The sequence below is a fragment of the Pyrus communis genome, chromosome 11 (genome assembly GCF_963583255.1).
Source record: "Pyrus communis chromosome 11, drPyrComm1.1, whole genome shotgun sequence".
Taxonomy (NCBI): domain Eukaryota; kingdom Viridiplantae; phylum Streptophyta; class Magnoliopsida; order Rosales; family Rosaceae; genus Pyrus; species Pyrus communis.
This window is the reverse complement of record NC_084813.1, coordinates 16,117,203-16,134,766: the sequence shown is the minus strand read 5'-3', so window position 1 is coordinate 16,134,766 and position 17,564 is coordinate 16,117,203. Positions and strand designations below refer to the sequence as shown.

Genomic DNA, 17,564 nt, shown 5'->3' with positions numbered 1-17,564 from the left:
AGTACCCACTTCCGTTGATCGCCGACTTATTCGATCAACTTGGTGAAGCAAGGTACTTCACAAAGTTAGATCTTCGATCGGGATACTACCAAGTGAGGATAGCCCCTGGAGACGAATCGAAGACGGCGATGGTGACCAGATATGGATCGTTCGAGTATAAAGTCATGCCATTTGGTCTGACCAATGCCCCTGCAACATTCTACACATTGATGAACAAGGTATTCCATCCTTATCTTGACAAGTTTGTCGTGGTTTACATTGATGATATCGTTATCTATAGCAAGACATTGGAGGAGCACGTCAAGCACTTGCGCATAGTGTTCAAGACCCTTCGGGAGCATGAACTCTATGTCAAGAAGGAGAAATGCTCATTTGCCACAAAAGAAGTAGAATTTCTTGGCCACAAGATAAAGGAGGGGAAACTTATGATGGAAAAGGGCAAGATCAAGGCCATTCAAGAGTGGGAACCACCGACCAAGGTACCAACACTACGATCCTTTTTGGGGCTAGCCAACTACTATCGGAGATTCATTAAAGGGTATTCAGCCATAACGGCACCCTTAACAGACCTTCTTAAGAAGAACAAGGCATGGGAATGGACGGACCGGTGTCAAGAGGCCTTTGAGAGGTTGAAGAAGACCCTAATGGAGGAGCCTGTACTAAGGTTGCCCGACCTTAGTAAGCCATTCGAGTTGCACACTGATGCTTCCGACTTTGCCATAGGAGGAGTGTTGATGCAAGAGGGACATCCGATAGCCTATGAAAGTCGCAAGCTAAACAATGCCGAGAAGAGGTACACGACCCATGAAAAGGAGATGACCGCCATCGTCCATTGCCTTAGAGTTTGGAGGCATTACTTGCTTGGTACTCCCTTCATCATCAAGACGAACAACATTGCCACTAGCTACTTTCAAACCCAACAAAAGCTCACACCTAAGCAAGCAAGGTGGCAAGAGTTCTTAGCGGAGTTTGATTACAAGCTAGAGTACAAGCAAGGAAAGGAGAACGTGGTGGCCGATGCTCTAAGTAGACGAGTAGAGTTAATGGCTACGGTACTCAAGCCGCAAAGCCATCTCTTGGGCCGTGTCCGAGAAGGTTTATCACATGACGTCCAAGCCAAGAACATTGTGGAGTTTGTCAAGGATGGGAAGACAAGAAGGTTTTGGCTTGAGGACGGCTTGCTATACACCAAGGGCAAGCGGATCTACGTCCCAAAGTGGGGAAGCTTAAGGAAAGAAATCCTGAAGGAGTGCCATGACTCAATGTGGGCAGGACATCCTGGCACTCACTGCACGTTGGCTTTGGTGAGCGATGCTTATTATTGGCCACAAATGCGGGATGATGTAGATTCATACGTGAAGACTTGTCTTGTGTGCCAACAAGACAAAGTGGAACAAAGGCAACCGGGAGGACTGTTGGAACCACTCCCCACCCCATCAAGACCATGGGAGTGTTTAACCATGGATTTCATCACACATTTGCCCAAGTCTGATGGATGTGGATCTATCTTCGTCGTGGTCGATAGATTCACCAAGTATGCCACTTTCATACCCGCACCTGTGGAGTGCACAGCCGAAGTAGCTGCACGCTTGTTTCTAAAGCACGTGGTGAAGTATTGGGGTGTTCCGAGGAGCATAGTCAGTGATCGAGATGCTCGCTTCACGGGTAGATTTTGGAAGGAGCTCTTCAAGCTACTTGGCTCAAAATTAGACTTTTCCACCGCTTTTCATCCCCAGACTGATGGACAAACGGAGCGGGTTAATGCATTGTTAGAGACTTATTTGCGGCACTATGTTAGTGCCAATCAATGAGATTGGGCTAAGTTACTTGATGTTGCCCAATTCTCTTATAACTTGCAACGTTCGGAGTCGACGGGGAAAAGTCCGTTCGAGTTGGCTATAGGGCAACAACCCTTGACCCCGAACACGGTCGTGACTGGCTACACGGGGAATAGTCCAGCCGCTTTCAAAACCGCTAAGGAGTGGCAATTAGCCCACGAACTTGCTCGAGCTCATTTGGAGAAGGCTTCAAAGAAGATGAAGAAATGGGCGGATCGTAAGCGTGGAGTTCCAAACCGGCGACCAAGTCTTTGTGAAGCTTAATGCCTCTCAGCACAAGAGTACTCGTGGCTTGTACAAGAGCTTGTTGCGGAAATATGAGGGACCATTCCCTATCATCAAGAAGGTTGGCAAAGCCGCTTATGTCGTGGAACTCCCACCCCGCCTCAAGTTTCACCCGGTGTTCCATGTGAGCAACTTGAAGCCTTATCATGCAGACAATGAGGAACCAAGCCGAGGTGAGTCTCATCGAGCACCCCCTTTGATGACGGAGGCATTTGACAAAGAAGTGGAGAGCATCGAAGCCAAGCGTGTCGTGGTGCGACCAAGACAACCAAAGCATGTGGAGTACTTTGTCAAATGGAAAGGGCTACCATACTCCGAAGCAACATGGGAGAAGGAGACGTCCTTATGGCAATATACGGACCTGATTAATACATTCGAGAGGCAAGAGTCGACGAGGACGTCGACGGCTTAAGTGGGGGAGGATGTCACGGGCCATATGTTACAAACAAAGAAAACGCCCAAGACATCATATATCTAAGCCCATAAAGCCTTGTCTTCATAGAAGCTTCTGGAACATCCCGGAAAAATCAAGAACATGGCGGAGCGTTCAAGATAATCTAGGGCATTCCGGAACAATCCACACAAGTGTACAAATTCAAGCCTCACCTAGAACAATCTAGATTAGGCAAGTTGTATCTAGAACTATACTAGATATTTTTGGATGTAAGTAGGGATTTCTAGAACCCTCCATTGAGGAGGTTACCTAGGCTTATAAATAGGAGGCAAGGCCATTTGGCCAAGGCATCCAAGAATTGTAAGCAATTGAAAAGTTCTCCTAAGTTTCAATACAAAGCTTCCTTTCTCCCATCTTCTAAGTGATTTTAGCATTCTCCAAGCTATCTTAGCTTTCTTTGTGATTCAATCCGGGGAAGCGAGGCTTCGAAGGCTTACTTAGCTTGTTCATCGAGGTATTCAAGTCTAAGTGCCGCACGGGCGGAAGGCTTAAAGAGTCATCCCGTGACACTAGGTAGCCCCATATATGCACATAGTTCAATGATTTTGAATAATGAAAGACAATTATCAGCTATTACTGGTTTTACGGTCAAATAATATTTATTTGCACTTGTAAGCGTGAAGTATTAGTATAGATTGCTATAAAATGACGAGTTCAATATTGAATTAGTGTTAGCTGATTGTGTAACTTAACCCAACCACGTCCTCGATATCGTTCAATAATACTAAAAATTATTGCCAGTTTACAACTTTCACAGCCTTTTCGAATACAGGCTAAAAGAAAGTTTAATCCAACATCAGACTCTGTCATCAAATGCAGTGGGTGAGAATGCAGACCTTATCTTCCTAATTCACTAACCATACATACCTCAATCAAGTAGAAAGCCAAGCCTTCTACTCAAATGTAGTTTGAAGTGTTATTTTGTAATACACACACACACACACACACACACACACACACACACACACACACACACACACGTGTATCATGATCATATATATATATATATATATATATATATATATGTATCATCATCATCATCTGATTCAAGAAAAATTCCAAATGCAAGCTTGGAAAATTATCAGTGTTCTTGGCAGTGACCGGTTGTAAATCTTCCTTCTACAGCAAGCTTAGCCAAAAATTCTTGGAGACTAACGCCACGAGGACCCGGGGTGACATGGTTAATGTTGCCCCAACTTGGACACAACTCTTCCTTATCAGGTGTTGAATTCTCTAAGCTCTTACTTCTCCCTATGCCAGGGCACCATTCTCCCGGAACCAACCCTTTCGAAGTCCGATTCAAAACACTCTCATCGATCTTGTTTAGCACTGGATCATCATCTGTTTGAAACGGTCTAGCAAAGGCCGCTCGACTTGCTAACATTTGATCATAGTGTGACATATTAAGGACTTTTGCTTTTCCGAGTGCAGACGTGTCCCAAAGAATGTACCTTAGGTCATTATTCACTACAGAGTTTTTGAACTCAGATGAGCTGCAGATAATTGTGTGGAAGTAGGATTCAAGAGGGTAGGGCACATTGCTGAGGTACATCAGTAACTTCCTGGGAAAGTTATCCCAGCCTTTTACACAGTACTCCATGAAATCTCTGGTTAAAATCGTCCAAGGCGAACCTATACATTTCATAAGTTATGATGAAACTTTAGAATTTTTCCAACTTGCAGCTGTTTTAATCTTATAACACATTGAATACGAGAAGTTTTTTAGTAACACTACGTGTCAGTATCACTATCATGCTCAAAAGTTTCTCGTTCTCTTTGGATACGCATTTCGTGCTCAATTTCAGTAAGAGCAACTTACCTCCAAAGATTTTGAAAGCATCTGGCATGGTTCTCTTCTCTACAGCATACAAAAGTGGAGCAACCTCTTGAAGATACAAGTTAGGGTCATTAACGATTCGATCTGTTTGCCTGCAGACAATCAGCTTCCATTTAGAAAATTCAGGACATCGTGAATTGTCAGTGAAAAACTCAAGGTGCCTAATTTCTTCGAAGAAAAAAGAGATCAGAGAAACAAACTACTGGGAGCATCAAGAGGCTGATTTTTCTTACTCTTTCCAGCCGGTCTTGTTTGTAAAATGTATAAAATTGGTATTCCTTGGCAATAAAGTGAAAGCATGGAGCAGATCTGAACAGAAAGAGTAGGAAAAAATTCCTAGTCAGTGAATCACGTTGATCAATTAACCAAGATGGGTTACCAAACTAAAGTGATCAAGTTCCCAAGTGTACATGCATTTTATGGAAAACGAACGAAATGGTTATCAAACTCGGCCTGAGGGTACTGAAAGCCGAAGATAAAATTTATAAGCCAAAACAGATATTTAAATCCTTAAACCTTTCAAGCTTGATTTAAATGATGTTCAGCATCAAGTGACTCTGCCAATAATATAAGTGCTTTTGATGTGAAAGCACTTACCATCCTGATTCATGAGGGGATAGTCAGAAGCACTTAAAGTGATGAACCAGTCCCAATCTGTACTGAGCTTTAGATGCAATGCTGCAGCATGAAGTGTGGCAGCAAGAGCAGAAGACCCCATCTGGTTGAGGGCAAAACTTTTCCCAACAACATAAACATTTCCAAAATATCGAAAAACTTCTTCGGCTTGAACAGAGAGAGCTAGTTGCCCTCTATCATAATCCGACGAACATGAATCAAGCTGCAGCAAATACCGATTTCTCGGGTGATATATTGCCTTCAAAAGCCTCAAAATCCTCACTCTTTCTCCTTCAGTTCCACATATCCAATAAGCAAAGACAGGGGGGTTCCCATTCCCCTTCAATGGCACTCCCACTGAGAGTTGGTATTTGTTTCCATATCTAGAAAACACATTGGGAGATGATCTTGAAATTGCTCCCAACAAGACTAAAGTAACCAAAAGTGCTGGGATCCATAGAAGATAACCCGAGCACCACGAAGAAATGTTTGATGTTCTCATTGAGGGAAGCTTTCAAACCATTCAAATGCGGAGATCTGGGCGTAGTCAAGTTGGCTGGACTATGCTTCCCCTACGCACTAAAGTTCAAATCCACCTTCCCGGCAGTTTAGCTTAGATTAGAGTATCGCTCGAGCGAAGAAGAAAAACCATTCAAATCCAAAAGCTTGGACAAAACCTTAGAGAGGGAAGTAGCTTTAGTGCTCGTGACAAGAGGAAAAATGAATCCATGAACTTGAAAAAAAAGGTTGGGTTTGGTGAAGGGTTCATGGGATCAAGTTGTACCAAAACAAATGAAAAAGGCAGCTGTGGGAACAAGGTCGGAGGTTGGGGAGACTGGTTTTTGAAGAAAGCAAGGAGATATTTTGTCAGGCCTTCTGAAAATGATACAGAGAGAGCGAGAGAGAGAGAGAGAGAGAGAGAGAGTTGAGATGTGTATTTTTTATTAGTTGAGATGTTAATTTCATCATAATCTTGTTAACCGTAAGCACTTTTATCGTACATTTGCATAGCACCGCGTGTCGGTGTAACAATGAACGTTTTGTCATTGGCTCACGCGGTGCAACAGCGAACGTTTTGTCATTGGCTGAAAACTTTGAAATGCTAGTTTTTTAAAAGACTCAAAATATATTCTTGGCGTGGTGCTTTATCAAGGCACCAGAAAACAGACCCGACGATGAGCACCCATTAATTTCACACGGATGATATCAAACTCATTGGGTGTGTTAATAAGAAATACAGGGGATGATGACCTTGTTGGAATCAAACTTGCACACAGTTGCTTATGTTTTCGTCCCTTGTTCGAGTAAAACCAACTTTTTAATGTTGGTTTTCTACTCCAAAAGGTAGAGCATTGTAAAAGTTCGACTCTCGTTTTCTTTCTATATATTTACTACTTTTTGTATTTGAAGAATGACAGTGTTATTGATTCTTCAAAAGCTCATTATTTACTTCTACTTATTCAAATTTTCTCGTCTTTTTATAAATTTGGAGTAGATTAGGATCTTTGCTTCCTATAGATTTTTTAATGTGACTGGTACATAGAGTGGTACATCACGTGTCACTATATAAATGGTGAGATATGTATGTTAAAAACTTAATAACTTAAAAAATAAAAAATTTCACAACATATATAAAAATACATGGTGTACCACTTATGTCTCCGTCATAGTGAAAAATTTCTCCTTTGCTCCCTATGAAATATGAGTTAAAAAAGATTCATACTATAGGGCCAGTAGTTTGGGCCAATCAAGTTTCAATTTCTGTTCTGACCCAAGTCTTCATCGCCCACTTATCTTTATGAAGCCCACTATGTGGGCGGGTCGAAATGCACCCGACCCGGATTCCATCACCCCTCACTGTCAATAGTACACCTCTCACCGGCATGCATTTTTTGCGGTCCCTCAACCTCTAGACTACAGTACTGAAGAACTCTCAAGAGAATTCTGCATCTGGCATTGTTGACAAATTGAAGACCTTTTTTTGCCTCTCTGTTTCCCAAATTCAAATTCAGCTGACAAAAATGAGACGTAAATTGAAAAATGGAAACAGTACGAGCACCTTAAATTCAAGAAAACAGAAATGGATTTAAGAAATGGATAAGGCTAGAAAAAATTACCCACTGCGGATTTTGAGACTACAATCGACAATAGCTATGAATTATTTCCACAAAAAGATACACAAAATCTGGATAACAACTAGTAGCAATGAATCATACTTAATAGGCAGCAGCAATACTATCACATCCTCAATTTCATCAATCTGGAAAATGCACATTTTGCTTTAGTAAATCCCACAAAGCCACAAATCAACACAAGTATTTCCAAATAATTCAAAAACTAAACAGATAGCTGAACCGACATGGTAGAATAAGAATTTCAGTTTGCATGTACATTCGAGTTACATTACATCAACAACCTGTGTACAATCAAAATGCCGGATCTAATAACAACCTTGATAGATGTATGAAAGTGTCCTAGAATTATGACTTCAGGTACCATTCTGGGATAAAAAAACTTGGTGTACCAAATGTTGAAAACTAATAAACTTCATGATAGTAAACTGAGATTAACCCTAAAAGTTAAATTAGTGGGTAATTTGTGTCATTTTTATTAAATAAATTTTTTTAAGTGCTTTTAATTAAAATAAAATTGAGTGAAGCTCTTTCAGTTAAAACTCCCTATAAAAACATAACATATTAAGAACAAGATTCTATAAAACGTTAGGCGCTAGTCGGGCGGGAAGCAAGGGCCTAGAGCCTAGGCGGGGCCTAGATGGATTTGAATAAAATAATTATATACATCATATAAATTAGTTAAATTTAGATAAATAAACATTGAGTTTACTTTTGAAAAAAATATACATATATAATGCAAAAGTATAATATAGTTAGAGGTGGTTACGGTTAAACTACATCAATATTTTATATTATTTTTTTATAAAGATAATAAGAAAAAAATGAATAGTAATATAAAATATTGACGTGACTTAACCGTGATCACACAAACAGGAGGACACGAGGAGTGGGAAGGTAGAGAATTTACCTCCAATATAGCCTGGTCTTTGAAAAAAAAAATAATAATAAAATATTATCTGAATAATTTATTTAATATATTTATTAGTTGATAGTGGGTAATTATTATTTATGTTTTTCTTATTATGAGGCCGGTGGACTTTCTTTCACATAAAAATAGGCACTTTTTCCACTTTCCATGATTTTCCCCGCTACCTTATCTTCATTTGTTACCAAGACAACTCTCTATCTTCTTCTCTTTAACCCTCTATTCTTCTCTTCTTGAAAATAACAAATCAAAACAACTCCATCTCACGATTCTCACCTCTGCACATCTCCCTCTAAGCCACCACGGTAATTCTCTATTTTAATGCATAGAAGTTCTGGGAAAGAGGCGGAGCTGCGCCGACTTTGAGTTTTGATTCTGTGCGATGCGGTCGTACTCCTCCATCATGTTGTCGACGTCCTCATCGGTGGTGACAGAGATCAACGGGTTAGTTTGCACAGACGCAGAGCGAAGAGACGAGGAACGACTAGCTCCGCCTAGCATCGCCTCGTCGGCCGCTTAGATCCTCTCTGATTTATTAAACGTTTTTCCCAAAATCGCCATAGAAGCCCACCGCCCAACGCCTAGGCAGCTTCCTAGGCCGATTTTTTGAACATTAATTAAGAATCAGAAACCTTCTTCAAATGCTATTTAATTGGTACAATTCAACTCCAACACCAACTCATAATCCTTTTATCATTAAATTACTAATTATATGTATATTTTTATTTATTAATATCTTTATATATAAAGCCAACAACTTTTTTTGGGTCACAAGTTTCACCAAAAAGTTTTGGATAAAAATGCACCCAAAAGAAAAAATTTCAAAAGCAACCCAAATAATGCACGGGTATTTTCATCATTTTAAGAGTGTTTTTTAATAATTAATTCTTTTTGTACATTTTTTATAATTAGTACATCATAATAGGTTAGTAATAATGTGATTCAATTAGTTGTCTACTAAATATTATTATTATTTTTTCTTTTAAACATATTCAAAACATTTTAAAAGGCATGTAATGCCGGTTATAAAAAAGGTATTTCGCACGTTCATAACAAGGTGATTAAATTAGTTATGAATGATTTTTTTTTTTAAACAAACGATATTATCAACAGTAAAGATGAGGGGATGTGGTTAATCTCACAATGGGCTAGCAATAATTTGATTAAATTAGTTGTTTATTAAATATTATTTTTCCTATTCTTAATGTAAATTCAATAGAATGTAGATAAAAATTGAAAGATCGATTTTATTATATGAATCAGCTTCTTTGATTGGTTTGTGAGAGATTTTTTCTATTATGATCTAAAATTATTCATTTACTTCAAATATTTGACTTTCTCTTTATCAATTCATGCAATAAATATATTTAAAATGTGTAAATCGCACATAGCACGCCGTAAAATCTACTGCAGTGGGGCATAGTCACATCTGCTGCAGTTTTGATGTTCGTGAGGCCTAATAGCCTATGCGGCAATATCTTTTGAAGATATCAATAGGTGCATGGCAGGGTATACGATAGGGGAAGATTGGTAAAAAAAGTAATGAGGATTGTCAGTCCTGCCGGCAGAACTTTTAAGATCTGATTCTTTTTTTTTGGTCCGATATAAACTTCAATAGAAAAAAACAAAAGAACTACAAGCAATTAGGGGTGGTTCGGTATGGGATCCCATACCGAAACCCTTGTCCCGATTCCCAAACCGAAATTTTTGGGAATCCCAAATTCAATACCAATCTCAAACCAAATTTTCGGGAATCCCAATTTTCGGGAATCCCGAAATAATTTCGGGATTTCGGGACAAATCGGGAATCCCGAAATGTTTTTGGGCTTTTGGACTAAAATTTGACATATTATGTTTTTGGGCTAAAATTAAGTTTCAATCTACCCACTACCCATTTGTGCACAAAGTTTTTGGGCTAATGCCATCTCACCCCACATTCCAACTTTGATTCCTCCTCCACATAGTTGTAATTAAATGAAAATTTTGGCGGCGCCCATGTCTGAAAGAACAACTATATTGTGTACTCGAAAACAAAAGAAAAAAATTTGAGCTCAACTAATTGCATGCCCTGTACCCACCTTGTCTGTGTATATATATACAATATATGTATACTGATATGTTCATGCATGCATAATGGTCTTTGCTCCTTTGTTTCCTTGATTTGCCTAGGTATGCAGGAAACTAATATCCACATATTAATCACACTAGTGGCTAGGTATGCAGGAAACTAATATCCAAAGATTAATCACACTAGTGGCTAGGTATGCAGGAAACTAATATCCAAAGATTAATCACATTAGTTGAGACAACTGGAATATAGAAACAAACAAATTGAACAAACAAACATTAGTTATTTAGTTGAGACAAAGATTAATCACACTGGTGGCTACCAATACCATTAATTAAAAATAATTCTCTTATAATTAAAAATTAATATATATATATATAATATTTATTTCTATTCGGTATGGGAATACCGAAAAAATGGAGATGTAATCCCGAATCCCATACCGAAAATTTCGGTTTGGTTCGGGATGACATACCGAAATTTTCGGGAATTTTGGTTTGGGATTTTTTTGGTTTGGGATCGGGATTTTTTCGGTTTGGTTTGGGATTTTTGGGATTTTTTTCCAGCCCTACAAGCAATACCATTTTTAACGTCGTGGGACCTATTGGTCAATTGATTAATTTAGTCGACCTAACCTAGGATTTAGTCAATCTAAAGTAATTCTATATAAATTTCTGTACAAAGTAACTCAGAACAATGGAAGAAGAAATGTATGCCCTTCAAAAGAGCCAAACGTGGACTCTCTTAAGATAATTCGAAGTCAGGTGACCAAATGAATTACTTAGATTCGATTCCATCTAGTACTTTTATAATTGAGTGGTAAGGTTGCAATTGTGCCTTAATGAAATGAATGGACAGAAAATTGAAGTTGCCTGTGTGATATGTATTTTACCACTGCAATTTTTGTTTTCCATTTCATCGGATGACTCTACACTACAGTTTTCATTTATTATAATCAAATTAGTCACATCTCATAATGACAGTCAAATAACTGTGCAATTCTGAAAATAGATCATCTCCGGATCTCTCCCTCTAAAGCTTAAGGATCAAATGATCTGGACCTTTAAAATTTGATCCAACGGCTCAAAACAGAGAAGTTAGTAAAAAATTTTAAAAGCTACAATAATTTTTAGTCGTTGGATCAAATTTCAAAGGTCCAGATCACTTGATCTTTAGATTTTAGAGGGAGAGATCCGGAGAGGATCTTTTTCCATGCAATATTGGCATTAATACATTGACAAAGATTTTGAAATTAATACTTTTTTTTCTTTTTCTTTTTTCTTTTTTTTTTTGCTGTTACTAGCACTAAAAGATTTTTATTATGCACCTCAAGTTTTCTATATTTAGAAAAAGATATATGAGAAATGTATAATTAGACTTTTGGAGTGAAATAACAACACTTTTTTTTTTGTTAATGTGCTTTTAAGTGTTATTTTTGGATATTATAATGTTTGTTTAAAGTGCCGAGAATAACATCATATAATATTCTAAAAGAGTAAAAATTAAAATGCTAAAAAAACCAAATTTAACCGAACCTGAATAAAAAAAAAAAAAACCAAACCCAAAAAAATAACTAAATTTGAAAAACCAAACTGAAATTTGTTGGTTTGGTAAGGCTTTCAGTGGTTCGGAAATTGAACCAAATAATCCTTACAACGACATTGTTTTACTTACACCCATCTAAACATTGTCATTTTACTTTTATCCTATGACCGAAATGGTGGATGTGGGACCGAGACAAATGGCACCTCGGGTGGCAAGAATTATTCATGGTTGAGCTTTATTTGTTATTAGGTCATAGTTTAGCTAGGAGGATCCTCATTGGACAAAAATCATTATAAATTTTTTTTATTTAAAATTGACTATAAATAGTACTTAACAAAAACTTGTTGCACAATGTATAATGAACGAATGTAATTGAAGGAAATTCTCATAAAAAGATCCAGCGAAGATCCTCACTCATAGTTTAGGACCCAAATTTATCACCTTCCTCGATTGCATGCCACTTCCAAAAACTACCAAAAAAAAAAAAAAAAAAAAAAAACAGATTTTGGGGCGAACAACGTAAGACAAACCCAAGACAATTACCATCTCCAACCCCAAAATCTGTCACTCAGTTTCGCCTCCGCAGTTTACAGTACATCCAACCAAACACTTAATCCACCGTCTTTCTGTCTCTGTATATTCTCCATGGAAGCCCTCGCAAGCTCTGCCTTCGTTCCGGAGGTACAGCCAGTTCTGAACAACCCCACTTCAATCAGAACGCCGAATAATCGAAGTGGGTTTCTGAAAGTCAGTCAAAGTTCTCGTTTTTCTGGGCTTCGGGTTCGAGCTCTGTCCGGGGAGGCCTCTGGGTCCGGCGAAAGTGAAGAGCTGAGGCCTCCGAATAATGGGTTCGGCTTGCTTTCCGAAGACACTCTCTCTTTCTCTCAGGTATTTGCTTTTGCTTCTTTCTCTGCATATGTTTGTCTGTGTGTTAATTTGTGAAGTTTTCAGCAATTGTGTGAGTGTGTATGTTTTTTTTATTAATTTAAAATTTTGATTAAATCGTATTTTGTGTTAAGTAGTTGTGGGAAGTGCAAATAAGTGGAAATTGGAGTGCAAGTTGTTGATATTGGTTTAGTTTTTGATTTGTAGGACTTTTAAACTTTTGTGATCGAAGAAAAAGTGAAGAATTTGACATGTATTGGAACCGACATATTGGTTTTGCTGAAAAATCAACAATCTTTATCAAGAAAGGAATCTGGCAACTATCACAGATAGCTAAAATTGTGAGTTAAATCCTTGATATTCCATAACATTGTTCAGCAATGACACCGACAAGGGCTATTCTAGAAATACGCCCCGGTGCTGGAGCAATATGTGAACACTGTCTGGTTTCTTCGAACCATAGGTCATACAACAGATTGGTCCGAAACAGGCAGACGATTTAGTAGAGAGAAACTTTTTGCGATGCGCGTTTAGCCAATTTACAATGAATATCACTGAAAATTCAACTTAAAACCTTCAATTGTATGCCTCCATAGCCTGCTATTAAAACTGCATTCAGAAAGTAGGTGAGTTGGGGACACCATAGAGCATTGCCTCCCTTGCCAACTTGCCACCCTTTGTTTTGTGGTTAAATGATTTTTAACAGCGAACCAAGCTCTAAATGTTGCTTTGGAATGACCTTTTCAGCACAAGGTGGTTTTTGACATGTAGTTCTATTACATATAGCTTCAGCGTGGAATTATAAACGCTTGAATTTTTTTTTTTTAAGAATTGACAATTAGGTCTCTCACATTTGTTTTGCAGTGTTAGTCCCTTCTTTTCAGTACATATATGTTTTATAGTTCTCTGATTTTATAATTGTATCCGATCATAGTCTGTTTCTGTTTTTCTTGTTCTGAAGGGCGATTTAAATCACTTCGATAGTAGTGAGAAGAATGTGGATGAGGCATTAATGGTAGATATGTCTCTTACATCCCCTTCTGCTAGTGGAGCAGGAGGTGGAACAAGAGCTGGGCTCTTTAGAACTCCAATTTCTGGCGGGGTGCAGAGTGCAACTTCAGCTCATGGTTTACCCCGTCCCGCCTTAGCTGTACGCAATCTTATGGAGCAGGTAGACACGTTTTGTTATTTTTGTTGATTCTGAATGAATATATATAATATATATATATATATATATATATATATATTATTTTTTTCACTTGAGGATTTAATATGCTAGCTGATTATTTATTTTTAAGCTGCTAAATACGTCTTGCTTCCTCATTCAAGGCCAGATTTGCTCATTTGTGCACCGTAATGTCTCGCATGCACCACAGGCGACAAGGATATCCATTTGGTTCTCTAGTTGATTTTGCACCTGATTCATCAGGGCGTAAGTTAATGAGCTTTTACATTTTTATTAAGCAGTTTTTTGTCATCCTTCAATAAAAAAGAATTTGCATATAAAGTTAAAGTCTAGGTGGTCTCTAAAAATCCTCTTCACTATGTTTTTTTTAATTGGGTTTTTATCACAAATGGTCCTTAATGTTGTGGAAAATCATAATTTATTCCCTTATGTTTCGATTCATTGGTCCTCCATGTTTGTTCCCACACATCAGTTCGGTCCTTTCATCCAAATTTGCTTAAAGTTTTGTTTGTGTGCTGAATTGGCACATGTGTGCTATCCCACAACACCAATCACATGATGCCACATGGATTTAAGCAAATAATTAAATTTTAAGAAATGTTTTAATTTCAAAACTGAAAAAAAAATAGGTAAAGGAAAATGATAAACCATTCGCATCCCCTCTCTGCTCAGGCCATCACTAAAGATGAAGTTGGACTGGAGATTCAGAGATGTGCCTCAGCTCAATTGTTTCAACCACCAATTCTTTCATGGCGGATGAGGTTTTTGAGTTTTGGGTTGTGTGTTTTAATAGGTTTTTAAGTTTTGGGGGATGAGGGTTTTAAGTTTTTCTTTATGGTTTTAAAAACTTTGAGCTATTAAGTTGATTTTTTTCCCTAAAATCTACATAGCAACAAATAAGTATAGTTGTGGGTCACGTGTGCCATGTCAGCACTGTAATGGAGTTTTTAACGGATTTGGATGGCAGTGACCAAACTGATATGTGGGAGCAAACATGAAGGACCAAATTGATTGAAGTGAATTATAAAGGACGAAAATTATGGATCTCCAAAACATCAAGGACCGTTTGTGATAATTAGCCCTTTTTATTTGTACAACTTGAACAGTTGCATGGAGGCTGTTTAGCAGTCTAGTTTGTCTTTGTTTACGGTGGTTGACAATTTGAACCGTCATCCTCTATATTGGACCATTTTGTTTTCTTTGATCTGTATTTTGGACCCCCGACTGATCAATCTATTATGATTCGTTGATGATATGCAGATCCTATATTTTCGTTTTCACCATTGGCCATCCATACTCGGAATTTGTTAGCTGATCCAAGATGCACACTTGTTGTGCAGGTTAGTGATTTGATTGCTTCTATTTTGGCTTTATTTACTCTATTTTTCTCCATTTGGATATTGTTAAAAGTTAGCTCGTGTAGATTCCTGGATGGAGCGGCTTGTCAAATGCAAGGGTGACCATTTTTGGTGATGTCTACCCACTTCCAGAGCATGAACAGGTGATTTTCTAACTCATACCCTGGCAAGGACGAATTTGGTTACCTGGGCACAAGTTTATTTTTTTTCCTCTAGCCACAGTGGTGATCTGCAACAAAAAGCTCTCACCTGTAAGAAATGTGAAATGAATGATTTAGCAGATAGTAATGATAAGATTAGGTGCTTGAAGCTCATGTTTGGAGTCAATTCTTCGTTTTTGGATTAATTCTATAGTTGACTAGCAGTTTGCCCTTAGAATCCGGTCATGAAAAGTTTGAGTTGTCAGCGTATTTATAACTCGCAGCTGTTGCTGCTGAATGTCTAGCTTAAAAGTTAAATATGTGTGATAAGAGGACAGACAATGTATTACTAGACAATTAGCAGTAGGTTCATTGCATTTGGCTGTGATTGTAGGAATGGGCTCATAAGCAATACATAGCAAAGCATCAACAGGGGCCTTCTCAACAATGGGGAAACTTCTACTACTTCAGGATGCAGAACATAAGGTTGGTGAATTGTTTTGGTTTGAGTAATTAGTGTCGTTTATGTTGATTCCATGACTAAAAAATTTCTCGTGTTTCATGCTGTTTTCTGCGCATTGTGTCTCTAATTGGTTTTTGACTGCTAGGCTCTTCCGAACCATAAATTGTCAAAACCATTTTGGGACAGGGAACCTTTTACGGACTCCTGAAGTATGCCTGTGTCAATGTCCTCTTAAAAGCATTGTCCATTTACAACTGGGGCGGGCTAGTTGTATTTCTTATTACGTGGTAAAGTTTTGACCATGAATCATTAGGTAGAATCCATGGTGCCGGATGCTGCCTTTCTATTTTGCTTGTTCTTACAGAATGGAACTTTTAGGGCACAATAATAATGCGTGTTAGAGTGGGAATTTATACCTAACAATGAATTAAGTGATGCCTTGACCATGTAGAAGTAAAACTCCTTGGCCAAATATTTCCATGTTTTCTGAGGTGATCAAAAGTGGTACTAAATGCATTTCTTGGCATGCTGAAACTTTCTTTTGATTTCTTGCAGCGACATATATTTCATTGGTGGCTTTGGCACTGTTGCTTGGGTCGACGTCAAAGAATATGAGGCCCTGCAGCCTGATAGGATTGCAGTTAATGGAGGGGAGCAGAACCTGAAGGTAAACACTGTCAACTTTTTTTTTTTATTTGAGAGAAAATTATGTAAAGGCTAATAGGAACTTTTGAATTTTCAATAATCTTAACCACACGTATGCATAGTGCTGCAAGGGATATTTCCTTCGTGCTTTGATTACGCTGTCGACAGATTTTGGTCCACTTTTAGCATGCTCGTCTTTATCTGCTTGTATGAGGCCTTTAAGTTGATTGTTGTTTTCCCCAAGTAAATTTTGCAGATTTGCATATCACTCCTCTTTGCCATTTAGGCCTACTCAGTTTTAATTTTCTATTCATCTAGGAACTCAATGCAATGTTTTCAAAGCCCCTAAAAGAGCTTTTATCCGCCGAGTCTGAGGTGGATGATGCCGCTCTCATATCCATAGACAGCAAAGGAACGGATATTCGGGTCCGCCAAGGTGCACAGGTAGGTTTCTAAAGTAACAACCTTCTAAATCTCTAGCATTACCCGGTTTCTCACGATTAAAAATGATCTTCTGCTCCGTTTGCAGTTCAACGTACAGAGGATATCATTTGATGAAGGCCATTCTGTCGAGACACTGGAGGAAGCAAAGGTTGCTCTCCGAAAAGTGATAAACAAAGGCCGAGTATTCAAGTTATAGAAGTGATGACAGGGATTCGCTCGTGATGCATTTCCTTACAAGTGAATGGACTGATCGGCGTGGATGGACTGTAAAACAAGTCGCTGTTGTTTCGAACTGGGGAAAAAATAACCGTACCGTGTTTTGTCAAGTTACATATAATTCTGTTAACCTATAGGAAATGTAATAGCTCCATTATTTAGTTTGGAATTGCACGCAAGGGGTGTCTTGTTCTTAGACGTCTGGTGGCCCATTGTGCTACCGACACCCTTCATCTTAGACACACAGAACTCTGCCTCCTCTTATTACTCTCATCATGTGCTTCAATAATTTACCGGTCTTGATAATATTTATGAATCTGTCGAGTCTAGTAGCGTGGTTTCTAACTAAACAGAGTATTAAAATGATTAGTGGTATGAGAATGTTGTGTCGGCCCTAAGTCTTACGGCACACCCTATGTGCTACGGGGAGGTAGCAAATAACAAATTATTTGGGATTTTGTGAATCCTTTCACAATGTTTAGTGATCCCTAATGTACCTCATCAGTTGTTGTCACTAGAATATTT

The 17,564-nt window shown here is 38.3% G+C and overlaps 2 protein-coding genes across 2 annotated transcripts; one reads left to right on the top strand and one right to left on the bottom strand.

The window, feature by feature from the left end:
• Positions 1-3,286: 3,286 nt before the first annotated feature.
• On the bottom strand, positions 3,287-5,966 carry LOC137708331 (beta-glucuronosyltransferase GlcAT14A-like). Its single transcript, XM_068447389.1, has 4 exons — positions 5,012-5,966; positions 4,648-4,723; positions 4,397-4,506; positions 3,287-4,209 (listed from the first exon to the last, which is right to left on the bottom strand). The coding sequence occupies exons 1-4, from the start codon at positions 5,529-5,531 to the stop codon at positions 3,659-3,661; spliced, it is 1,257 nt and encodes a 418-aa protein (XP_068303490.1). The 5' UTR covers positions 5,532-5,966; the 3' UTR covers positions 3,287-3,658.
• A 6,215-nt stretch (positions 5,967-12,181) lies between these two features.
• Positions 12,182-17,355, top strand: LOC137708394 (uncharacterized). Its single transcript, XM_068447456.1, has 9 exons — positions 12,182-12,590; positions 13,549-13,758; positions 13,917-14,019; positions 15,034-15,113; positions 15,197-15,274; positions 15,666-15,757; positions 16,290-16,401; positions 16,698-16,823; positions 16,909-17,355. Exons 1-9 carry the CDS (start codon positions 12,348-12,350, stop codon positions 17,017-17,019), a joined length of 1,155 nt encoding a protein of 384 aa, XP_068303557.1. The 5' UTR covers positions 12,182-12,347; the 3' UTR covers positions 17,020-17,355.
• The last annotated feature ends 209 nt before the right edge of the window (positions 17,356-17,564 follow it).

Coding starts and splice junctions, on each gene's coding strand:
- LOC137708331 (XM_068447389.1), bottom strand. CDS start 5,531: ATGAGAACATCAAACATTTCTTCGTGGTGCTCGGGTTATCTTCTATGG. Junction 4,507..4,647: donor AACAAGACCGGCTGGAAAGA/GTAAGAAAAATC, acceptor GATTGTCTGCAG/GCAAACAGATCGAATCGTTA. Junction 4,210..4,396: donor TGCTTTCAAAATCTTTGGAG/GTAAGTTGCTCT, acceptor TGAAATGTATAG/GTTCGCCTTGGACGATTTTA.
- LOC137708394 (XM_068447456.1), top strand. CDS start 12,348: ATGGAAGCCCTCGCAAGCTCTGCCTTCGTTCCGGAGGTACAGCCAGTT. Junction 14,020..15,033: donor TGCACCTGATTCATCAGGGC/GTAAGTTAATGA, acceptor GATGATATGCAG/ATCCTATATTTTCGTTTTCA. Junction 16,402..16,697: donor GAGGGGAGCAGAACCTGAAG/GTAAACACTGTC, acceptor CTATTCATCTAG/GAACTCAATGCAATGTTTTC.